Source organism: Lytechinus variegatus, chromosome 2 (assembly GCF_018143015.1).
Source record: "Lytechinus variegatus isolate NC3 chromosome 2, Lvar_3.0, whole genome shotgun sequence".
Lineage (NCBI taxonomy): Eukaryota > Metazoa > Echinodermata > Echinoidea > Temnopleuroida > Toxopneustidae > Lytechinus > Lytechinus variegatus.
The window spans coordinates 37,257,985-37,284,155 of record NC_054741.1 but is presented as its reverse complement, the minus strand read 5'-3'; the positions used below and the strand labels follow the sequence as shown (position 1 = coordinate 37,284,155).

The 26,171-nt window shown below is 37.4% G+C and overlaps 2 protein-coding genes across 2 annotated transcripts; one reads left to right on the top strand and one right to left on the bottom strand.

The window, feature by feature from the left end:
* The first annotated feature begins 1 nt into the window (after nt 1).
* LOC121408015 (uncharacterized protein C1orf109-like) lies at nt 2-4,526 on the top strand. The gene is made up of 4 exons (XM_041599314.1): nt 2-365; nt 1,076-1,255; nt 1,978-2,093; nt 3,115-4,526. The coding sequence occupies exons 1-4, from the start codon at nt 73-75 to the stop codon at nt 3,153-3,155; spliced, it is 630 nt and encodes a 209-aa protein (XP_041455248.1). The 5' UTR covers nt 2-72; the 3' UTR covers nt 3,156-4,526.
* LOC121408014 (probable ATP-dependent RNA helicase DHX35) lies at nt 4,213-26,026 on the bottom strand. The gene is made up of 17 exons (XM_041599313.1): nt 25,604-26,026; nt 20,886-21,025; nt 20,291-20,461; nt 18,467-18,571; nt 15,410-15,471; nt 14,916-15,089; nt 13,589-13,657; nt 13,062-13,190; nt 12,542-12,720; nt 11,366-11,567; nt 10,368-10,594; nt 9,840-9,934; nt 9,347-9,424; nt 7,946-7,994; nt 7,341-7,575; nt 5,967-6,078; nt 4,213-5,406 (listed from the first exon to the last, which is right to left on the bottom strand). The coding sequence occupies exons 1-17, from the start codon at nt 25,635-25,637 to the stop codon at nt 5,365-5,367; spliced, it is 2,103 nt and encodes a 700-aa protein (XP_041455247.1). The 5' UTR covers nt 25,638-26,026; the 3' UTR covers nt 4,213-5,364.
* Nucleotides 26,027-26,171: the final 145 nt, after the last annotated feature.

Sequence of the window (26,171 nt, the reverse complement as noted above, 5' to 3'; positions counted from 1 at the left end):
GTGGATTCGCATTTCTTGCACATGTCAATCAGTGGGAACCGGTAACGCATTCTGACGACGACGAAAAACGCGATGGCCAATTCAAACTCGTCCAAAATACTCGATTTGATGCACAAACAACTCCGAAAATCACTAAAGAACATTGATTCACTCAGAGACGCCTGGAAAGTCACTTCGAGTGCAGCTTTGTCATCCATAAATTCACTACAAAATGTTATTGAGCAGTATCACTGCACCCTACGGTGTGTTCAGTCCCAAACACCAGATATCATGCTGGTAAAACGTTTTCCAGACATTCTCAAGGGTGTTCAATACAAACTGATTCAAGAAATGGAACTTCTGATGGAGAAGCTTAGAAATGCAATGTAAGTAGCTGTTTCTTTCATTTCTTACCCATTCACCCAAATTTGTAGTAATAACCTGAAGCAGAATTAATATGATGATGGAAGTAAAATACTAAATAGACTCAGCCTGACCTAATAGTCTTATAAAATAAAAAGCAATCTTCTTACAACAAAGACAACTTACAATTGTAATTATACTATAAGAAACAAACTAGTAAGTCTTAAGTTAGAGCCCACTAGAGTGATGAGAACTTGAAGGGAATTATCTAAATATGAATAATTATTATTTAAACTTTAAGTAAATAAATTTGAGAAAAAAAAGACTAGTCTCCTGCAGCAGGCAGCATTACTGCCACCTGAAAATTTAATTTACAATTAACTGAGTATGTATTGTAGGGGTTCATAAAGCTACGCGGGTCCTAAAGCTATGCACCACACATCGCGCATGATCTTTAAAATATTTGCCACAATTTAGTAAAAGATGATTTGTTCAAATATTACAATTGGCATATTTTATATCATTTGTAAACAAAGTGCGTAGCTTGTTTAGGTCCCCCCATCATAATAAGTTAGGCATAATTTTTTGTTTTCACTTCTGTGGACTTCCCAAATCTGATTGATAAGTCATACTTATCAGGTTAGTAGAAACCTTTGATATCATCTCATAATCGTATGCGGGCAGGAATATTTTTAGTACCAAAATTGACATAAATTTCTTTTTAACTTTATAGAGATGAACTTCAGGCCATCCATTCCAAAGTGCACCAACAGTACATCAACAGTATGACTGTCTACAAGAAGAATGCAGACTATCTACCACTGGACATGATTACAACAGGAACAGCCACCTGGCCGTCTATTGCTGATATCCTGGAATGGCTGAAGGATCTGGACTCCCTGTTTAGTTTCCTGTATCCTTTGGCAAGATATCAAGAATGTGAAAATAGTTTCATGTGAGAAAAGCTTTGTAAGAAAAGTGAGAAAAGTGCATTGGGTAACTTTTTTAGAATATTAAAAATTTATTTTAGAAATATCATTCTGATAACCTAATGTAGTATTTGAATATTATGGGATTTGGTGAAAAAAATCATATTGTCAAAGTAGTCACTATCTAGTAAAAGTCTTCTCCTCAAGCATAGGGAGTGTGTTTAAAAAGTGTGATGTTGGGGTTGAGAGAGCGTGAGAAGGCTGCTGGACCAAGTTAAAAAGACTGAAATAGCTCAAGATTCTTTAATTCAAATGATAAGTCTCAACAATAAAAGTGATTTGGAGAGAAATTTCATTAAAATAGCAAAGTTTGAAATCACCTAAAATAACTATGTATTGTTATTGCTCGTTAGAATTTATAAGGTTTTTAATTTTTTTATAGTGTTCAATATTTTTTTTCATTCTGCTCATGATCGCCAAAACCAACACATAAGGAACGTGGGAATTGGGAAATCAATACATTAAATAGATTTGTGACTGGAAATTCAGTTGCATTTGGTAAGCAATGCTTTGGTCAGGCAACATTCAATGTCTCTGTCATAATTAGGTCTTTTTGCCCCCCCCCCCCCCAAAAAAAAAAGAAATTAAGAATGGGGGCTGTTGATAGATATTTTGGTGTGTTTTCCATGATAATATTTTCCACAAGATATGAAAATCAAAGACAAGTCCTGGCAACTGTTGACTACGAAAATGAGGAGCTTATGCAAAATCTATCTAAGAATTGGAACAGAGGCTACAAAGAGACAGAGGAATCTCTTGAGAGTGAGTTATAAAGTGTATTACCTAATAAATGTTGTGCATCTTGTAACAGATGTTGTGTATCACCCAGAATGGATTTGAGTTTTATCACGATCAGGAGTCTGACCAATGGCAATCTCTGTAATCCACCCTCATATACATTTCGTAAAGTCGTCATCTCATTTTTCTCTAGCTCAACAATGGCAGTGGCTGGCTCAGAATTGTCTATATTTGTGGGGACATCATAATTGGATGAACTTTATAAATTCAGCTGGATAAAACGTATTACAAAGCTGGTGTCAGCAGATTATTATCCATTCCCCATGGAAGCTCATTACAAACCACTTTTATTATTTCAAAGGAAAAACTATCAATCTCAGAAACATATAGTTGTACTATGTCTGAGATGTTTATTATAGTCTTGTTGACTTCTGTTGAAGGTTAAGTTTGGGCACAAATATATACCAGGCATAATGTTGAGTACTCATTTTTCTTGGGGTTTCTCTTGTCACTTAATGATTAAAAAATGACAGGAGAAAATGTTGTAAAACTTAGCCCTATTGTATATTGCCAAGGGTTTTTTTATTGGACCGTGTATATCACTCACTTTTGACTATATAAAATGGAAAGTATGTCATAGACATTATCAATTTATATTACATAATAAATAGTATATTTAGAATGTTTCAATAAATGGTGACATTACTGAACTGTAGCAAAGTTTTTGGCTATCCCCTTTTAATCCATATGTATATTTGGGGTTCCATGACATTTGCTCCAGTGGTTAAAGTAAAAAATAAAACCTAACCTCCAAAACTAAATACACATAAATACTTATCTTTAGATTAATCTGAGCCAAAAACTCAGTCCAAATTACAGTCCTAACTCTAATCCTATGGCTCTGAGATATAAAGATAAAAGCCACTGTTGCAGGAGCATTTGACGGTCGGGTCACCATATTTAGACACAACAATGTGTCCATTGTCCACTTTATGAAAATAATTTTGTCTTTTAACAAATAGCTTGTCCATTCATTTCTTTTCAGATGTGCTGGCACATGTTTCATTCTTCCTGGCAGATGGATGAGGGACTTATGAGAGGAACAGCTTATATCTTCAAGAGAATGCCTGACCTATATCATCCCAAAAGTGGGTCAGAACATGGGTGCTCCATTCGAGTCATGAAGAGACATTGCACTGCTACAATGTTCAGAGATGTAGATGGAGAGGTTAAAACAATAAAGTCTGATAATCATTTAACCATCTTTCAGTGCTACCCAGAGTTGACAATGCGGATACTAATTCTGTTTCGGTTGAAAACTGCGAACAACCTGACTAAACCTTGTTTGGTTTTACTATTTATGAATTCCAAGTGATTGATTTATTTCATTTGCCCTGTATACCTGAGCGGATAACCAATGGAAGTTTGACACTGAAAGCTTATTTCCAGTGGTTAAGGGATGATGAATTTTTGTTTCTGAAGTATAAAAGATGAAACAGCTCTGATTATATAAGTTTATAGAAATTCTCCCATTTTGTTTATCAATGACCATTTGAGAATATACCAAGCATGTAATGTCAAACCAAACAATTTTAGTAAAGGTCCACTATGTTGGAGTTCTCTTCTTCTGGGACTGTATTAATAACTGCTGAATTCTTAGGGCTAAACATTTGTTTTGTCCCAGATACAGCATACATCTTGTTAAGAGACTACAATAGTCAATCAAGTTTTCACAAGAAAGAGCTTTTTTCATCCATGCAATCATTGCAATATGTAGTATTGGCTTGACCAAGCAAAGCACATAGATTGCCTTGAGAGTGTGGTTTTTAATAACCATTTGATAGCCTATCCACTGATTTGAAATTAGACAGAAAGTAATACAAACTATGTATGACAATGCAATTTTGAAGTTTGGGGGAGCTTTGAATTTTTCCATTCCACCACATAAATAAAATCTGAAAAAATGAAACTTAACATTGGCTGCACTGGTTTGAAAAATCAAACTTACACATTCAGCCAAATTTTCTAAGGAATAAAATGTTTTTTATGTACCAATACAAATTCAATCTCATACTTTTGTTTTTATCTTCCAATATTCACATTTTTATGAGTTTACAATGAATAAAATCAATACAAGGAGAAATGTATTCACGTTAATTTATTTGTCGTCCTCAGTACTATTAAAAGCAATAGGGGAGAAACAACTTCAATAATACAACAATGTAAGTCTTCACGAGCAATGTTAGGTACTTTTGTCTGCAAAAATAGCCTCAAAGGGCCTTATTAAGTTATTGGCAACCTTTTTTTTTTCTGGAAAAATAGCCGTAACAAGCCCAATTGGCTACTTTGGTCTTGACAGTAACCGTGACTAACCTGGTTGGCCACTTTTTTGTGTGGAAGCCTTGGCTGCATATTCTAAGAAAAGCTTTAGCATTCACTGTTTGCTGGTTACCTTTGTCTGAAAAAAGGTGTCATTTAACTACAATAAACAATGACAAGAAGCAATTACTGCAAGAAAACATTGAACCTTCCCTTGTTCACAGATAAGCTCTTGGTCAGTGAACAAGGGAAGGTTCAGGGTTCAAATCCCACAGTAGTACTACTGGTACATTCGGCAAGACAATCTACATTTGCCACTCTGTTTATGTATATCACTATGTCCTCTAAAGGAGGGCGCTATCAGATTATGACATATGCATAAGGCCTATTGGCAGCTGGACTAATGCAGACGGGTATAACTGGAGTACCAAAGTGATGGCTTTGCAGTCTTGCTTTGGCATAGTGATGGTTCCATGTAACAAATCCTTGCACCAGACATAAGTGATTTAGAGCCATGGCCTTGTATCACCTTTAACCACTAGTCTTTAGGCACAGACCTATTGTTTCCACAAAGTGCATGATGTAGAGTCTGATCTAGTGAGACTAGATTCACTCATGTACTGTGGCTGCCTCTACACAGACAGAAAGTTCAGAGTTTTAGTCTTCACTCTCGCCATGGTGTAATTTGTATAGTGTCAGATTTGCATCTGTGCTTACATACTAAGCAACCACTGCAATGTTAGACAAACAATGTGTACAATACGTTGCCACTGGGAAGAATGCCTGTGTTGTTGTTTGAGCTTATACGGCGCGTATCATTCAGCAGTGAGTATTTGCGCCAAATGTGACATCACATCTTAGTAGTCTTTTCTCCAAGGGTAAAGTCTTTGAAATCACCCTCGTAATCATCACATATAGAATTATCCCTCTTAAAAGTCTTGATTTTTCTTAAGTTCAGGCACTAGCTGTCCCTGTGTCACCTCTCAGTCTTTTGGCGTTTGGCAGCTATTTCATTGTCCTGGATTGGAAAGAAAAAAAAATTACTTGTTAATTTCTTATTGAAGCTGATACTAAGTGTTGAAAGCAAGAAGAATAATTATCTGAAACTGCAAATACAGTATCAACTATATACCTTGAATATAGAGATACATTTACCAAATTGTATGCCTAATAAATACTTCAAATCTGAATTGAATTCCAAGGCATTGGTCAGATCATTTTCAAAGGACACGCAATATATACCATGTAATCAATTATGCATATGGTCACATAATACAAGTCGATATTTGTGAAGGTGTCGGGGTGTTGTTTTTCCAACTCTAGGCTTTCAGTTGGAGCATATTGGGTTCAAATCCTATTTCAGGTGTAAATTTCTTTAGGTGTGGAATTTATCTACATTGGCTGCACTTGACCCAGGTGATGTGAATGAGTACCTGGTAGGATTTATTCCTTTGCCACTTTCTCGCCTATATTGTGGCTACTCAGAGTAATAACCTGATGCCAAGTATTACGTGCAATAGAGTATATGCATATTAACTAGACCTCACGTTATTATGAAGAGAAGAAAATTTAACTCACTGTTCCAAATTGGTAGAAGTGGGGAGCTAACTCATACAGCCATGATGATTCTACCACTGTTACATCTCGCATGTAGTCTTTACTGGTCTGGAGAACCTCGTTATATACCACCCTACAAACAAATTAATAAATGTATAATAAATAAATTGAAATTTAGTTCAAGGTAATAAGTTTCTCACATTTCCCACAATTAAAACTTATACTTAAATCCAGTATAGAACTTAGGTAAAGTGTCAAAAATGTGAATTTTACTTGCACCTTTAAGCACCAATAAAAAAAACTTATGTAATTGGGTAACAAAAAGCTTAAGACAAAGATTATGTCTCAAAATTTTCACCCCAATCGATGCTTAGGAAGTAGTTATATATATCAAAAGACAGAATTCAGATATTACACTTTAATCATGTGCCTGATCAAAATAGGATTTTCATGTAAAATTGTGAAATTCACCAAATAAAGCAACTCTTTATTTCATGTTCTTCACATTATAACTGATTTGGGCATACACATTCATATAATCTCATAATAAATCGAACAATGAAACATTCATGCTCTTATGGAAAACTGACCAAAACTCGATATGGGTTTTAATCTTTGTATATCATTTATCGCTTTTGTCTTGTCACACATGGTTTTATAACACTTTTTTTACAACCAGTTGGTCTATTATTCGTTTGGTCTCATTGCCTTTTAGCCCATTTACCATTTTGTTTAATAACCACTTAGCCGAACACCAATTAGTCTATATGGTAAGATGAAATATTCATGGACCAAATTTTCATTTGACAAAAGGAAATAACATAAGCAGATCAAGTGGGTATTACAACTAACGTCATGTAGACCAAACAGCAATTAGACCAAACTGAAAGTAGACCAAATGGCCCGAATTCACAAAGGAGGTTTTGAAAACCCACGGTTGAGTCCATGGTTTATGCAGATTTCCTGTGTAAATTACGCTTAATTTAGCGTGTATCTGGCGCATGTATAAAAAATGTCAAATTCTGATGAGCGCTTTTGTCACAGTGCGCCAAATTGACGCCTGTTACCATGGTTAGATACACTATTTCATTCATGATTGCACTGTTTGAAGAGTGGACTCATGAATAAAAACAGTGGACTCATGAATAAAAGAGCGTATCTAACCATGGTAACAGGCATCAATTTGGCGCACTGTGACAAAAGCGCGCATCAGCATTGGACATTTTTCAACATACGCGGTAGAATAAGCGTAATTTATACAGGAAATCTGCATAAACTATGGACTCAACCATGGGTTTTCAAAACCACCTTTGTGAATTTGGGCCAATGGGTTGGGCCATGATGGTGTTTGACAATATGAGAAGTAGACCAAGACAATATAAAACTTAATCTTACCATGTTGGAGGAGGTTCAGTGTACAAGACAGAAGATGGATGGATGTGAAGAGGAAAGTCGTCTCGTATCGTCTTGTACTCCCCGCTGGGGTGGTAATGAGCGACGTTGGGGAAGAAACCAGCTACAATGCAGCGGAGTACAGTATCTGCATCGCCCTCGCTTGACACCATCTTGACCTTGAACTTCTTGAGGAGTTTCTTCAGTTGTTCCCTGACCACAACCACTCTACAGAGGGCTGGATGCAAGAATAAAACAGGTTCACAATTATATATTTACTATGTTGCATCAGTTTTTAAATCAATAATTACATACTTTGAAATACAGATTCCGGAACTTGACCTTAAAATCTATTTGGGGGTCGCAACCCCCACCCCTTGATGCAAATTGTTCAGAGAATACCCTATTATGCTGTGACCCCCCCCCCCTCTTTTCTCTATCTCTCTCTCTCTCTTGTATCCACTTTCAAAAGTTAAATGAAAATACATTTCTTTTCAAATGAATACAATTTTGGCTTGTCGCAGATTTTGAAGTTATGACTTTTTCTTTTAATTTTTGGATGCTTGAAAGAAAAAAATCTTTGTGTTGACTGTTAAACTAAAACATACCTTTGTAATTCAAGAAGTTTTCTCGACACCATCTTGAGTTCTTCTTGTACTGTTGTATAAGAGAAAAGGAAGTAAAGGGTAAAGCTAAATATCTATTTGATATTTCCAAGAGTATATTTTCTTACATGACTGCATTAATCATCCCGTTTTAGAAGCAACTGGAAAATGCACGATTACCAATATGTTTCTGCAACCATGTTTATGTATAACTACATTTATGAACAATCTATCAAAGATTCACTAGTGACTTGTAAATAACCTAAACATCGAATGGAACTGAACATTGAACTGAATTGAATTGATTTGAACTGAATTAAATTGAATTTAGTCGAGTTAAGTTGAGTTGAAATGAAAAGAGCAGAATCAGGCTCCAATCCAATCGAATTAAATTAAGTTTAAATTTATCTTTTAGTAATCTTAACAATAAAATGGCACTTTCAGGTATATGACCACTTTTACACTGATAACTGCAAAGCTAATCAAATCATAGCCACTCCAACAAGCATTCAAAAGCTAACTTGTAGGTTGATTTGTCAAAAAAAATTTGTCAGATATCCCAAGAAACAAAACATGTGAGATATCTGGACAGGTGATAGACATACAAAATGCCTCCAGGAACCAGCTACCATGGCTGGAGGCGTAAAATAAAAATGTCAAGAAAATTACAACCTGAAATTAAATATTCTCCTAGCGACTTTAATATTGTTTACTTAATTCCTCTACTCCCATACAATTGACATAGAGGCCACTCGGTTCCTTGCGGTATCATAAGCATGTCAGCAGTTCGAAATGCAAGAATTCTATAAACAAAATTTTTCTGGACCACCATAAATTGTCCTGCTAAAAATAGTAGCTGGTATCCTGTCATTGATGACCTGGTTCCTCTAGCTCAAGGGTTGTCATTCAAACCAAAGATACTACAAGGGGAAGATCGGACAGTACATAGACCGCGTAATGAAACGCTCAGGAAGAGTGCCCCACAGCATTGAGTAACAACCATTTTTTACCTTTGCATATCGCGAGATGGTTGTGTGCAAAACAAATGAGAGAAATGGTGACGGGTTGAAGGAATTGACGATTTTTACATTTTAAAATTTTGTTCATTTAATTTTTTTTTTTATTAAAGATGAATATATTTCAGAGGTTTCTGGGTAATAAAAAGTGAAATTACTCCCATGCACCACACTTGAGCCCTCTCCAAAATCCCCTTTCTCATCCCCCCCCATATGTTTTATACACAGCTGCGTGCCAATGTGCCATTGTTTACTTACTCAATGTTGTTGGGCACCCTTCCCCAAGAGCATTTTTCGGGCGATTGGGAGCATTTAAAAAAATCGCCGAAGTGTCCAATCTTCCCCTTGTAGTATCTTCATTCAAATATAGTCCTTTATTAATATTTACCTTCAGGAATGCTTCATGGACATTCAATAATGTCAGGTGATCTCCTTCCTTCACTCCAAACTTTCTTTTAGCTCTTTCCTAAAAATTAAAATTAAAAAAACAGTTCACTTTAAAAAAATTGTATTAAAATGAAATTTTTGTAATATCCCAGAGCTATATCATGTGATTATTATTCTGTTTAAAGTGATTAACAAAAGCAAATGTTAGCAGTTTGATGTGCACATTCATAACTGGAAGACGCGTTGACAATTCTGTTATTCATGACATTTGACAAGAATATTATGAGCATTTTCCCATATGGCATTGTAAAATCATGAAGGACACCAAGTCCAAAATGGATTTGAGTCGAACTTTCATTAACATATTTCTTTCACTTTTTGGAATTCATCGAAACTAACCCGATGTCTGGTTGAACTTCCCCTTTAACAATGTATGTATAATGACCTTGATATTCATATGACCTGGAAATGACATTCAAAAGAAGTGAACTTACAGCTGCATTTCTTTGGTTGGCAGGACACTGGAATACATTGTTGACTTGCAGCATTGCAGCAACAGTGAGTATCTCTTCTGAGCAACCAAACTCCCCTGAATAGAAATATCAAACAGTAATTTCGTAGAGAATTATTCCCTTATCTGATATGAAAGCATCAATTTACAAGCCACCAGACAATTGGTGCTTGCACTTTGCATGCAAATGAATTCTGAATTTCGCTCTCAAAAATTACTTCTAAATTCATGGCACAGGGAGTGAATCTATGAAGAAACCAACTCTGATGAAATATCACGTCATGATATCATTCAAAGTGGCTCATGACCTTAACATTAAATCATCACATGATCATACAACACCAGTCATGACATGAAGATAATACCACATGATTATTGTCAGGTCATGGGTTGGTCCATGTAACTTGGAAATTTTTTACAATATGATTTAAGAGTACAGTGCACTTTATGTAAATGCCATGGGAAATGTTCTAATCTTTGACGAAACATAACTGGATGAGGATTAACTCACCCGATACAAGTAGCATCTTGGCCAACATGGGATTGACCGGTAGTTCGGCCATCCTGACCCCTAGGGGTTCGGAGAGCTTGGCATGGTCAGTGAGACCACCCAGGGCATAGAGCAGCTCCAGCCCTCTCACCATGGCCTTGGAGGATGGAGGCGAGAGGAATGGGAAGCGCAGGACGTTGTCAATCCCAAGACACTTCAACTGGAGGATTGCCGTACCAAGGTTGCTCCTAGAATAGTCAAAGATAAAATCCATACATTCTGAGCTTTATTTTTTTCATTCATTTTATTTCCAGGCAAAAGACAATACGGATATGTACAAGAGAAAGAAATCACTACTGACTAGAGCCTGAGGATGACTAAAAGGAAACTGCTTTTTGTTGTGAAGCTCCAACTAGTCGGGTTTACAAATATACAAAAATAAAATCGTATAAAATGGTAATAAAAAGCTACTGATCAAGTCGATGGAAATGTTAACCAACCCCCAGAAAAGTTGTAGTTTTTACCTCCCTGATTTTGAAATTGTTCTAACAATTATATTTTAACATCTATGTGCACCACAGATTACATTATTTCCAGAATTTCCAGAATACAACATAGTTGATTACTTTATAAACTTACCCTTCTCATCTCAAAAGAAAAAGTTATTCCCCTAGGCCCATATTCTGAAGTCAGGTTTAACTTAAACTAGGTCTAAAGTTGTGGTTTTAGTATGGGAAGCCAAAAGTATCAATTTTTTTTAAGTTGTACGTTTCTTATGTTTACTGTGCTCTTTCCTGATTCATCGATGGTGAAGACAATAATCTATATATACTTTGTAGACAATTATGAATGATTTGAGAACCAAATGAGCTGAAATATGATATCTCGACTGTTAGTGATTTATGTAACAATTGGCTTCCCATACTTAAACCACAACTTTAAACCTGAGTTTAAGTTAAACCTGAGTTCAGAATACGGGCCCTAGTATTCTCTTCTCGCTTATTTTTTACAAGGCATACCTCTGCATTTCTGGCACGGTTGTCTTGGGTAGTTTCTTGAAGTCTTCTTCCGTGTAGAGTCTATAGGCCTTCCCCGATCTGACACGCCCAGCCCTGCCAGCCCTCTGTTGGGCCGATGCCTGCGACACAGGAACGGTGACAAGACCCTCTACACCATTCTTGGCATTGAATGCCTTGATCCTGACGAAACCACCGTCAATAACTGGAGTACGAGTGACAATTTTTTTTTTTTAATTAAACAAAAATAGTAATAATATGCAACATTTACTATAAAGCACTGCATACTATTACCCCGGCTTTAGCATGGCAACCCAGGTAGATCGCTTTATCACTCCTGGGGGCCATTTCATAAAGATGTTCGTAAGTTAAGAGCAACTTTAATAATGACCGGTGATCCTTTTTACGCACTAAACCATCACCAATTAATATACCATCTACACAAGAAACGATCACCAGTCATTCTTAAAGTTGCTCTTATCTTACAAAGAGCTTTATGAAACACCCACCAGGAAGTACACATTTACTACCCCTGTGTTGAGAGAGGCAAACGTAGATAATCATCTTACCAAAGGAAGTGAGGGGGCCACGGTTGGATTTGAACTCTAGACCTTGTGGTTCAAAGTCTGGAGACTTATCCACCAAGCCACAGCACCTCCACAAGTACAATTGGATAATCGTAAAACTGGACGAACATGCCACAAATTATATTGTGGAAAGGCATCATCATAACTGATTTATGCTGTAACACATTGGAATCCCCTACATTGATATAATCTGACACTAGTTGAAATGATTCATAAACCTATTAAGCTAAATGAATAAAGTACAGGATTCCATGAGAAAGTCTTTACAATCAAGGCTAATTACCACCATACCATCATGGATCTAGATCCGGCACATGAAAATAAACCTGACTTTGTGAAATCATGAAATCCACGCTGAAAGCCAAGCACACTGAAGATTGTCAACACGGATAAGCACATGTGGGACTGTATATAATCATTGCTCAAAAAAGACCCAACATTTGGTTGAAATGCCATGGTTATTTGGCACATTTCACACCAAAATTATTAGTCACATATATTTTATTCATACATGCAGACACTTGGGTGGTCATTTTACTGTATTCTGCTTGATCACATTTTGAGATTGTTACAACTAGCATTAATTCCATACCATACGCAATCCCATTGATAGTGATGGATGTTTCTGCGATGTTGGTTGCTATGACAACCTTCCTGGTGTTTTTGCCAACACGTTCGAAGACTCTCATCTGATCCTTGGCAGGGAGACTGCCATACATAGGCAGCGCCATCATCTTCATGGAGCTGTCTCGTAGTCCTCGGATTTGATCTCTGTTTGGGTATTAAGGATTACAGAATAAATCTAAATCAGAAACTTAGTAGAAGTAAACTTGCAGAATACAAACTTTCACAAGTGAAAAATTCGTAGCAATTATTTAAGACCAGATTATGTAAAACATGTTAAATACTTCTTTTAAAACAAGTCAAATAGATTTCCAAGGTCCTAAAATATTTGAATCAGGCAAAGTTACCTATAAGTACTGCACAGGCCAATGATTAAACAACCATTTACCAGAGGGTAAAAATTAATTTTTAAACGAATTGGATCATAAAATTAGAAAGCAAAATCCTTGTTATATGAATATAAGTAATGAGGATATCTTGTGACTTACATGACCATTCTAAGGACATTCTCAACCTCGTCCTGACCCGGAAGGAAAGCAAGGATGTCACCAGTTGGTTCTGATTTATGAATCTTCATGATGGTCTCGACCATGGCCTTCAGGTAGTCTGGGACAGGACTGGTAATGAAAAAAAAAATAAGTCAAAATTATACACTCTGTCCTGTGCTTTACAAAATCCCAAACTGCTGGAAGTTCTAAAAAATCAGCAGACAAGTCTCCTGTAATTTATGAGTGTCCCTGTTAAGTTGGTAGTCTTATGCAGTCATACATGCATTGTGTTTTCTGTTATTGTATTTTGTTATTTTTTTTGGGGGGGGGGGTGGGATAGCTGTAAAATGAATCATAAATGCCTTTCTTATTCCGCAAAAAATCTTGAACTTTCACGGGGAATACACTATCACAATGTGGATTATTTCTTGCTAAAAGAAATAATGCCATACTTGGGATTCGAACCCAAAACCCTTCTAATTGAAAGGTTAGACTTGGAACCACAAGGCCAAGACACTCAAACTAACCTTGTGGAGTAGAGTATGTCGACTGGGTAAGTTCTTCCTTCGACAGTGAGAACAGTTGCAGTATCCTCCCTTCAAAATACAAGCAGAGAGCAAACAAGATGGAAAATCCAGGAGGGCGAGGAATAAAGAATAATGATGATTCTTTAAAATATTTCTTCCAATATCTCATCAATCAAAATCAAAGCCATTGGTATAATTATCACATACATTAAGATAATCATTTTGAATAAGTTTGAGATGTTCTTTTTCTTTTTTTTTAACTTTTCAACTACCCTCTTAATCAATTATGAATAGCACCCCTCTTCTCCCATTATGGCCAAGACCCTATTGTATATTTAAGAAATCACACACTTTCTACAGGGTTCCCAGCTTTTCAAGAAAAAAAAATCTGTGATTTTCCATGATAAAGTTTAAAAATTCCCAGTGATAATTATATAAACCCATTCCAATTTTCGCATGTTTTTTAAGTTGTTGCAATGAATTACATTTTTCAGTATAAAAACAATTATGTAAAACTAATTAGTACTATTACACAGGCATGTAATGACCTCCCTTCTCCCCATACAGCCATCGTTTCTTCACCTTATACAGAAAGAGGTTGATTCAAGGCAATCCTAATACATATCATTAAATCAAAACACACTATGTTAAAGAAGCCACTTTGATATGCAGCAAAATATAACAGAGTCTGACTGACTTCCGTGCTTTCGACTTTTGGGCCAATCAAAATTCCCTGATTTTTCCCTGACTGGAAACAAGTAAAATGATTTTCCCTGATGGGCTGGGAACCCTGTTCTAACTAACAACAATTAGTGTCTGATTGAACAAATTAGCATTTTCTTTTTTTTATGTAACAAAAGAGAATGTATCTGTACCAGTTCCTAGCTGTAGTTGTCTATGCCTAAATAGATCCAGTCTTTGGGAGAGATGCATGCTTTCCTCCTATTAGACCAATATCAAATTCAATATCTAAATTTATGGACGACACAGCAATTGAAAAATTGGCTATGATTTCAAACCAATTTGACCTTCACTCCACAATGAAGGGTTGCAAGTATACAAAATTCTAATATTATTTAGAGTTAATTTGAACCTCAAACAATGGTGTCGATCTGCAGAAAGTTCTATTCATGGGGGGTATTACATAATAATACAAAGTGCCATCCCCCCTAATGAATAGAAAGCACGAGCGGATTGACACCCATGACCTCAAATAAAATATTCTACTCATTCATAGTTTCAGTAAATAAGCAATAATGCAATTTGCTCCAAAAAAAAAACGGATCAAAGACCATATTGTTAGGTGTGCGGTGGCTTTTAGACTTACATCTTATCCTTGCTGGTATTGTTATTGAAGAAGTCCCTGAACGCTTCTGCATCGAGGGTAGCCGAGGCAATGATGATTCTGAGTTCAGGTCTCTTCCTCTGGATCTTCTTCAGCAGCCCGACAATGATGTCTGTGAAAAGGGTCCTCTCGTGGGCTTCATCAAGCATCAACACACTGTGCATACAGTGATGGCGATCGGGAAATGAAAGCAAATTCAAGATGAAATTTAGTTTTGGGAAGCATTTCACAAAGAGTTAAGTTTGGCTTAGAATCAAGTTTAGTGACAACGCATGCATGATATTTAACGTGGTATTTTATTTATAAAAGTTATCACTTCCAAGAGAGTCTTGCATTATAAAGTGACAAAGAGCAAACAGATGCAATTTGGACTCCTCGAGTGGGTAACGAGCCAAAATTGGGCCATGATTGAAAGATATTCTGATCATTGCATCCCCCCAAAAAAATGAATGAATGAATTGACGAATTGTTCTTACCTGTATCTCTTTAAGAGGGGATCTCTCATCATTTCTCTCAGCAGGTACCCATCTGTCATAAACTATCCACAAATGAATGCAAAAAAAAAGCGTATTTGACCTCCCTTTAAACTCATTCACAGGATGATGAATTATTTTCGACCTTATTTAACAATTCTTTTTCTTCAAATTGGCAACATAGCTTTTCTTTCATTGGCACATTTCGTCCCTTTCCAGCATATGTATCAGAAAAAAATAGTGATTGAAAAAGAATATCTTCAGATGTAATAAATGTGCCAATTTGTATTTAAAACAAAATATTTTTGGGTAATGACAAAAAAATATTGATGCAATGAAAATGGACAGAGTGAATGCAGTAGTGCTGTAGCTCGGATTGTTTACCGGGCTGAATCCCGCCGAGTTGGCATTGACCGGCTCGGAGCTTTACGGGTCGGGTTTCACTTTGAATCCCTCGAACCCGGAAAATAAACCCGGATTGTTTGATAATATTTGAGGTGTCATTTGTCACCGCAATAAAAGTAGTGAAACTATTTTTAACAAGCAATCCATCCACCTAGTGTGATGGTCGAGGGGACAGGTCAAAGGCCAACCATCCCAACCTTATTTTCATTTTTTCCCCATCATGATCGGACCTCCTGTCTGAGTTATGGCCTTGTGTGTGAGGGATCGAGATGATATAGCTAGCCGGCTAACGGCGCACATGTACAGTACCTGCCATGTGATATCGTCTGACTGGTCATGTGATTGGCTGAGAGTAATGGTTTCACTGGGTGAGAATGTCCAATTTGTTTACAAGTAAAGGCCAGTTGGTCCATTAGGCATGGTCATAACTCAAGAAGTTTTCCTTTTGATATTATGACTGTGATGACATGCAGAATATTTCTCTCTTTTTTGGTAAAATAATCTGTCCGGTTTATTGAGATATCTTTTATACCAGTTTTTTTCTGCTAACCATAAAAGCCCTCCCCCCCCCAAACCCTGTCGTGTTGACATTTTCCACAAAGTCGGTGATCCGAAAATAATAGCTCAGCTGGGAGTGGGTGCAAAACAATTTAATTCCCATTTAAAGGATACATTAAAGAGGGTGGACGAGACGGACGAGAAGAGGAGGGTGCCGTTACCAGGAGAGAGAGAGAAGGGGGGGGGGGTATGTGTACAAGAGCAAAAAAAACAAAAACAAAAAAACATGAGAGATGACTAAATGGATATGGGGGTAGGATGGTATTGGTCCGATTGTCAAAGTTTAATATGAAATAAAAATGTATTTTGATTCATTTTTTTTATTAAAAATATTTTTATTAAAAATATTATTACTGGTAGCTGAAGGCTAGAATAAGACAGATAAAAATAAATCATACACAAAAAATAGTTTGAGTAAAATATTCTATTGCTTCAAAGCAAATATGAAGAATGAAATACGCTCAGAAATTAACTCTTTCTGCCACCTCCACCCCTCCGAAAAAAATCTGCCCTATGATAGACAGAAACTGTGAGAGCCTGTTTGAAAATTGGGTCACCAGAATGATAACATAATAAACAATGTGGTTTGTAGTCTGCCTCTTGATTTCACACACACACAAAAAAAATCATCTCAAAGCACATGTTTCGTAGTAAATCACTAGCGGTGCACAGACTGTGCTGTTGACCGCTGCACTGGTGATAAGCATGTGACGAATTTGGCCTTGTATCGTCTCCATCCCCTCTCTACATTACTACTGGATGATATAAACAGTGAATTAAATATTTTGGGGGTTTGTATCGTCTTTTGAGAACAAGGTCAAGTAGGTCAAAACTTTGTACTTTTGCATGGACATAAATCAATTTTAGCCGGACCGGGTTACCGGGCCTCTCCGGGTCGAGCTATGATTCTGATAAGATTTACGAGCCGGGTTCGAACCGAGTTGAAGGAAACGAGCTAAAGCACTAAGTGAATGCAGACTTTACAATCTTCTTCCGATTCTTCTGGTAATTTGTAAAAGTCTTTGGGCTTAGCACCCAAAGTCATTGAGCAATACAACAAAATGTGGTCACTTTATTCCCAATGGATTGCCCAGATTCAGGAAAATAGGAGAGTCGTCATTTGACATCATTTGCTAAAGCAAGTCTGAATGCATTATTTAGCACAACATCTGATGAACTTAACCCACTCTTTGTGAAATGAAAATTTGACACCTCAGTATTGATGGGTTGAAGTTGACTCATGTGTTAAATTTGACCCATCTTCATGAATATGGGATGATGGGTTTTACAGATTATTTTGAGCTGATCATATCTTTCTACAGAGACCAGGCATAGAAGCTTGAATTTTTTTTTTCTCAAAATATACCATCAAACATGCTTATTACTAGACGTATAAGGACATCATCATCGATGTGCAGTACCTATCTTGAGGTGCATGATAATGTCTTCACTTTTCTCAAAATGTAATTAGTATGCTGCAAGGGCATTAATTTATATTTTATTACTTCTTGTTTCAGTTACTATGAATAATTCAAGCCATGGTTTACTAAAACCAATCACAGATCTACTATGTTAGTCAAGGAACTCTGCACTTTGAAAATAAATTTGTTTACGCACTCTGTTCCCCATTCCTGCAAATGTAACATTATCTCTTTTTTTTATAGTTTTATCCATGTGAATGTTGGCTTACATAGTGAAACAAATAAAACAAGCCTAGAAGAGCTGTGGTGTAGTGGTTCTGACTCTCGCCTTGTAAACAGAGGGTCGTGTGTTAAAATCACACCGCGGTCTAGCGTCCATTGGCAAGGCATTAATCTACACTTTGCCACTCTCAACCCAGGTGCTAAATGGGTACCCGGTAGGATGCCAAAGATATTGTATGTTTGAATTTGCCAGCGCCATAATGAGGCTGTGATGAATGCAAGGAATGCTCCCACGGGAGTCGAAATTGTGCACTTTTCGTGCGGAATTGAAATGAATCCAATGACCAGGGTAATAATATACTGTAAAGCGCTTTGAGCCATTCTGGGAAAAGCGCAAAATAAAAATTGGCTATTATTATTATTACAAGACAAGAACGTCATAGGTCACCCTTACCTTGATCTTGGTGGACTGTGGATCGGTACAATCTTCAAAGCGAATGGCATACCCAACCTCATGGCCAACAATGGCCCCTCTCTCTTCTGCAACTCTCTGGGCTACCTGCCAGTCAGATGAAAACAAAAGTATGTCAGATAGGACTCTGTCAGAGGGAATGATGAATCATGTTTAAACATTAAAGATATGCTCTATTTTCAAGACAATATACAAATGAGAATGATGTCTATTAAATTCTGTACTATTATTTCATATAACTTCACAGTTTCTTTAATAAAAATTGAAAATTTGAATCAAAGATAAACAAGTGGAATGCCTCTGGCCATCTCACCTGCATCACGCGATTCAACATAGCAGCAGAGCTGACTTTGAAAACTACTATAACTCGCACAAGATGTTCAGTGATACTTGGTTACTCTTATTTCCACGTTTTATGAACTAGACCAATACACTTACAGAGATAGGATGGTAATTCAACAAATACCCCCAATGTGGCCAAAATTCATTGACCTCACATGACCTTTGACCTTGATCATGTGACCTGAAACTTGCACAGGATATTTAGTGATACTTGATTACTCTTATGTCCAAGTTTCAAAAGTCAGATCAATAAACTTGCAAAGTTATGATGGTAATTCAACAGATACCCCCATTATGGCCAAAGTTCATTGACCTTTGACCTTGGTCATGTGACCTAAAATGCGCACAGGATGTTCAGTGATACTTGATTACTCTTATGTCCAAGTTTTATTAACTAGACCAACATACTTTCAAAGTTATGATGGTAATTCAACAAATACCCCCAATTCGGCCAAAGTTCATTGACCCTGAATGACCTTTGACCTTGATCATGTGACCTGAAACTTGCACAGGATGTTCAGTGATACTTGATTACTATTATGTCCAAGTTTCATGAATCAGATCCAAAAACTTTTAAAGTTTTTATTGTAATTCAACAGATACCCCCAAATTGGCCAAAGTTCATTGACCCTAAATGACCTTTGACCTTGGTCATGTGACGTGAAACTCATGCAGGATGTTTGGTGATACTTTATTAACCTTATGTCCAAGTTTAATGAACTAGGTCCATATATTTTCTAAGTTATGATGACATTTCAAAAACTTAACCTCAGGTTAAGATTTTGATGTTGATTCCCCCAACATCAAAAACTTAACCTCGGGTTAAGATTTTGATGTTGATTCCCCCAACATGGTCTAAGTTTATGACCCTAAATGACCTTTGACCTTGGTCATGTGACATGAAACTCTGATAGGATGCTAAGTAATACTCGATCAACCTTATGGCCAAGTTTCATGAACTAGGTCCATATACTTTCTAAGTTATGATGTCATTTCAAAAACTTAACCTTAGGTTAAGATTTGATGTTGACGCCGCCGCCGCCGTTGCCGTCAGAAAAGCGCCGCCTATAGTCTCACTCTGCTATGCAGGTGAGACAAAAAACCTATTAATATAAGCAGATAAATTCATGATATCCAATATTGAAAAGAAAATAAGCACACATATACATATTAATAAGAAAAAAAGCATGGATCCATCATCCAATCTACCAAATCAAATAATTGAACAGGAAATTATATAAATCATTATATGAATATTTTAATACACAACCATCCAGGTTCCTATACTCATGGTCAAAGAGATCTGCCCCCCCCCCCCCCCCCCCCCCCCGAATGATGATAATGGTGACTATAATTCAAACAAAGTAGAAATGTTGAAATTTGATGAGTGTTCGCTTTATATGAGTACATAATCATCTCCAAAACATGGCATTTGAAATGAACATATTTTCAAACTCCACTTACTGTAACAGCAGCAACTCTCCTTGGTTGAGTGACCCCTATGACATGACCTTCGGCTCCCCAACCTGCTTCTACAAGATACTGTGGTATCTGGGTGCTCTTTCCGCTTCCTGTCTCACCTACAACAACCAAGGTTTGGTACTTCTCTAGCAGGTACAGGATATGGTTCCGATGCTGTACAGGGAAAGAAAATCATACAATTGAAAAGTGTGCCCGTCTAGAGATAGTTCAGTTTTGCTTTTGGTAGAAGGAAGGTACCTTTCTCAAAAGTAAAACATAGAAGAACTGACTCCCAACTTCCCTAATAATCTATATCACTTCAAAATTTTGGCAGTCACTCACTGCCCCCTCTCCTTTTCCTCCAATTAAAATTTATTATTTATTTTCATTTTTATTTTTTATTTTATTTATTTACCTTTTTTTTTTTTTGGGGGGGGGGTATTTTTCATATCGTCCTACCCGAATCTGCAACACTGGATAAACTTTAATAGGGATTTTTACAGGGCTGCTCTTTTAGTTTCCAGAGCCCGAAATAGCATTTTGAGTGTTGCCCTGAGCCCCTGTGTATATTTTTTCCATGGAGGGTAGCATTGCTCACCTTAAATACTGGCAGTCTCTGTCTCTGTTGTTCTATTGAGAGAGATACATACTGGTTGAATACGACACACTGAGTCTCTCCCTCCCCACTCCCACTGCCAGATCTCTCCTCTTTCAAGCCTTCCCCGGGAGCAGCAGTTCCTGTATAAAAATGAACGGTAAATGTACAACTGACAGTTAGCAACACAGTTTCAATAGCATTTTCTAATAAAGGGTAAGATCACCCTTACAATAACTTTAGAGGAAGATAAAATTAGAGGAAGATATTAGTTTGATAAAAAAGTACATCAAAGAAGAGCTATGGATTTTCAACGCTTCCAAATGATATGTGACATCACATGCAAGCAGCTCCCCCATATAGGGCCAAATTCCAAACATAAATCAAATTTTTTTAACAAAACATAAATGATGAATAAAGATATTTTTCTTATACTAGAAAGGAGAATGAAATGAAACTTGATGAAATGAAACTCTATGAAATGTGTCTAATGATCACCAACAAAGAAAATCACTTTCATTTTTTTTAATGTAATTGCATTTTGGGAATTAATGCCACATGATCACAACATTGGAGGTCTTGGAGGAGCTTGTCTGATACAGGTCTCACATAAACAAAGTCTTTAAAAAAAATCATAATTCTGTCATTACTCTTAGATGGATTTTCTCAAACATTCAACAATATTTTTCTCAATTTTTCTTTCTAACAAACTTTATCGACAAGGTAGATTTACTTTCTAAACACAATATTCCACACTCATTTTCCTTTGCCTATAGAGTGCATCATTGTCACAGTAACCATTAAGTGAACATTAAGCAAAATAAACAGAAACCAAGGCCAGGCTTAGTCTGCTGTGCAACCCTTCACTCAAGTAAAGGGTCTGAACTGCAGCCTACTCATGCCTTATGTACTGAAGGCCCTCTCACAGCATGGAGACACACTTGCTGATCAAAGTTTTAATCAGGGTCTGTGCCTGCAGACTAGGCCAGGCTAGGCATAGCCTACACCGATAAATATCAGGGATATGCTCCGCTGATGTTTAACTACAACATCTATGATTAAAAGGGGTGCAATAATAAAGAGAAAATAGTAATCAGCTTACCTTTCCGGAATATAGGCTGGAAAATACCAAATTTTTATGACAAACATTCAGGATCTGATTCTTTTTCGATCGTTCTCTGTCATGATTGTAATGCAACCGAGCATTCGAACGCGCCAGCCAATCACGTTCGTATGGTCAGTGTCAGCTGAATGTTTGTCATAAAAAAATTGTATTTTCCAGCATATATTCCAGAAAGGTGGTCAGGGGATTATATTCACTATCATTTTTTCTTTTATTATTGTGCCCCTTTTCGCCCATTAAAAGGGGGAATTAGGCTAGCAGTAACATCAGGCCTAATCGGGGATGCACTAGTGCACCCTTTTTTCCATAGACGCTGCAGTTAAGCGTCAGTCGCCCTCCACCATTAGTCGGCATTACCAGTATCTATATCTGTATATGTGGGAGTCTCAGGCCTTATTCTTGACTTAGTATTACTCTTAGGCAAGTTTGGGACTATTCCAGAGGTATGACAAGTTCCCCCAAGTCTGCGCAGTCCCCCTTGTCTGCGCACACGCGTATCTGCGAGATTCTAGTAAAAGAAGATACGCAACGAACACAGACTTTACACATGGAATACATAGACAGGTATTCATAAAAATCTGACTCAAAATAGTGGAAAAATAATGAATTTAGGGCATTTCATGTGACGGCCTCAAAATGTAGCCTTTCTCATCAAAATCCCCGAATTGTGTGCAAAGTGAATGAGTGCGCAGACATGGGGTACCATTTTTTTTTCAATCTGAAAATGACTACCCGAGGTTTTTTCAAGAAAATCCTTCATTTTTCAATGAGAAATGTGACTTTCTTATAGTAATATAAGGAACATTATTAACTGAAATATTTTGTGAAATAAGAAATTCATGTTAAATCTTAAATCAAATTGTTAGGTGTGCAGACTTGGGGCCCACCATCATAGACCAAGAGCTTCGGTCTCTGTTATATTGGTTGTTCCGCTGAACTCTGTTGGCTCCACTCCCCAATTATTTACAGAGACCTAACTTCTATCTCGATCTTTAACGTTACAGGGACTCACTGGCACTCGCCATATGTTTATGTATTAAGTTCGGATAAACCCATCAGGGTTCATTACCATCCTTCCTGTGGGGAATCTACAGGTAGGACTATGGCATGCCAATGCTGCACACAACACACAATTTAAAAAATCATTTAAAAATCACTTTTGTGACCAAAAATAATAATTTCCATACAGTTGCAATTTATTTTTCATTAGTAACTTGGGGGTAATTTTTGTATTCTCCAGAGCGCTTAAAAACTTGAATTCTGGGCATATTTTTGGGTACGCCCTCTATTGGTGGAAAGTAATATGGCAACTGGCAAGACAATTGAAGCTTTTCAATCTCTACTTTTAATTAAGAAAAAATAGTTTATTTTATAGACTCAAATTTACTTACGTCTAGCCAAGTTATATGATGAATAGCTGTAATGGAACCTGACATTGTCAAAAAATCAAGCATTTGTCCCAAAGAAAAAGAGAAAGTAAGCCAAACATTGCCAACCTTATTTCACCAAACTGGGAGGAATAACAGAGAACAAGATTATATCATAACCTTGTTCTTAGAATGAGTGGGATAAACCAGGGGCAGGGAAGTACGAGTTGCACGGCGACCGAAGTAAGTCATTGTTTTTACCTAGGGATACCTAGGGAAGTTTCTGAATGTAGGCATGTTATGCCTCTGTATTCAGTTCTAGGTTTTTCCTCCTCAAGATGGCTGGCTCACTTCCGGGAACAGGGCTTTCGTAGTCATATTTTATTGGCTCATTTTTCTAGCATCTATCCAGGACAGCTTCAAAACTGTGCACACTTGGGGCAGTGACAACATCATTATTTAGGCTGTTCCATGTCTTACGTATTCTAACATAAAAAGAATTCCTATATTTTTGGGTCTTTGTCCTTGGTATGAACAATTTTTTACTGTGACCCCTGGTATGTTCACTATATTTTTCTTCTAGATTAAGTTTTGTACATTAATCATAACTATTAAAGTGTTTATATGTTTCAATCATATCACCCCTAACTCTTCGATACGCCAGAGTTGGGATTTTTAACCGTTTTTGTCCTTTTTAATTTTTTTTCCCGTTTTGGTGCATTTCAGGCCAAAACAGAATAATAATCTTTATTTTGGTCAAGTTTATTTATTATGGCAGTGAGTCCAAACTTCGCGTGTCGGAGTCGGACTGTCCATGCATACTTCGCATACAGTCACTGGCTTGACCTACTTCACATTTTCGTCAATGATTTCATAGTTTACGATCTTGCCGTCAAGGTGCAGGTGGCAACTATTTCTTGAATTGGTTTTGTATAAATTGTGAATATTTTTTGTGAACAAAATTTTTATGAAATAAAGTTCTATAAAAAAAAAGACAAAAATCGATGAGCCCCGTCGTCGGGGATTTTGCTTTGTAAGTTTGTTTACCCCCTGGCGCTGGCTGGCCCTAATCTAGACAGCTGGCAGCCGTCTGTTTCGAGGAGTTTTTTAACATTTTTTTATTTTTTAATTTCTCCTCGTCCACAGACGGCTCGCTAGCGTGTCCCCGCCATTAGGGGAGGTACAACGCAAAATCCCCCCGGCGGGGCTCATCGAATAATTTATTTATTTCACAACGATATATAAAAAGAAACTTACCAAAATGCAGCTTGTTAATTCCTCTTGGCATTAATTGGCATTAAAGTGGTAAAACATCAATTCGAAAGGAACAAAAACAGTGACTTTCCTCGGCTGTCGTGTAGCTCCCAATTCACTCGTTCCTCCGAAGTCGATATTGTACACAAACATATGAGGTGGGATGAACTTCCGGGTCAACTGCTTATCGAAACCGTTGGCCAATCAGATCATCTCTTTTACGTCAGGCTTATGAATATTAATATTCTTTTCCTTTTCAACGTTTCCTCGCGCTCGCCAAGCTATATGTGTGACGTAAAGGTCATGGGGCGGAGTCTAACTTTCGTCGGCCACTTTTTCATGAATAATTCATTACCAAGATGGCTGCCCACTCGAGTCGCAAGTGTCAACTTTTAGAGACAATCCTCTGAATGCCAGTTTCAAAGCGGGAATTTAGAGTAAGAAACTGTCGTTACTTAAACATTATCACCTAAAGGTGCATATGAATGCACTGTTTGTGTAAAATATCACGGTATTGAGGAGAAAAACGAGAAATTAGCCGTGGCCATTGATCCCCCGTACAGACGACGGTTAAACTTCGGTCTATGTATTTGGTGAGTGAAGCCAACGAAGTTCAGCTGAACAACCAACATAACACAGACCGAAGCTTTTGGTCTAGCCCTAATCATGCTATAGTACTAATGCCTGCATGGCGGCTGCACGATCAAGAGCCACCTGTATACGAGAAATTTTAAAAAAATGTTTAAAAAACTCCTGACCTCAGAACAGCCGGCTGCCAGCTGTCTATTCCAGAGGGCGAGGCAGGCGGCTCCTCCAAGCCGACCGCCGGGGCACAGCGGCGGAGCCCCCTTGCCCTGACTTGGTCCGCTGGCCATTTTCTAGGCTTTTTAGTTTTGCTTCGTCTTCTATTAAAATAATACAAAATAAAAAAAATAATAAGCATACCGTACGGTACGGTAGCTCAGTTTTCTCCTCACCTGGTTTCCAAAACTTAGGAACGGGCGCTGCCATCTCTGTGTTAGATGGGTAGAAATGTCGTGTACCTTTTCATCAGCTATTTCGAATCCCGAGTTCTGCAAACCCCGTCTGCTATGCTGCTAAACGGCCATCGCCAGCGCTCGCTCCACGCCGGCCACGTCCCGCGCCGGCCACATCCAGCGCCGGAGCCCTAGCTAGCTAGCTCAGTAGCTGTGGTCGTTCGGTAAACGTTCACCGCACGGTGGTAGTCTAATGGGACAGTCGTTTCATTCACTGTACGCAAGTTGCTAGATTTGTTGGGTATACTCGGGGTATACTAGTTCTCCAGACCGGAGCTCAGTCATAATAAATAGGTCCAATATTCATCATGCAAGATGAAGTCTGAAGGTTGCTATTCATAACAGGGCTGTCAACTCTCACTCATTCCTGGCATTCAATTCACCACTCTACAATTTGCTTTCAAACTTGTATGGATTTCTATTGATCTCACTCATTTGACTCCTATATAATTGGCCTCGATCGAGTTTCGCTCCTCACTCTCAACAAATTTATTGGCAGCCCTGTCAT

Excerpts from the sequence above, each read along its gene's own strand:
- LOC121408015 (XM_041599314.1), top strand. The coding sequence starts at position 73 with ATGGCCAATTCAAACTCGTCCAAAATACTCGATTTGATGCACAAACAA. Across the intron at positions 1,256-1,977 it reads GACTCCCTGTTTAGTTTCCT|ATATGAAAATCAAAGACAAG; the intron begins GTATCCTTTGGC and ends ATTTTCCACAAG. Across the intron at positions 2,094-3,114 it reads GACAGAGGAATCTCTTGAGA|ATGTGCTGGCACATGTTTCA; the intron begins GTGAGTTATAAA and ends ATTTCTTTTCAG.
- LOC121408014 (XM_041599313.1), bottom strand. The coding sequence starts at position 25,637 with ATGGCAGCGCCCGTTCCTAAGTTTTGGAAACCAG. Across the intron at positions 21,026-25,603 it reads TCCTAAGTTTTGGAAACCAG|GAACTGCTGCTCCCGGGGAA; the intron begins GTGAGGAGAAAA and ends ATTTTTATACAG. Across the intron at positions 11,568-12,541 it reads TATCAATGGGATTGCGTATG|TTATTGACGGTGGTTTCGTC; the intron begins GTATGGAATTAA and ends CTCGTACTCCAG.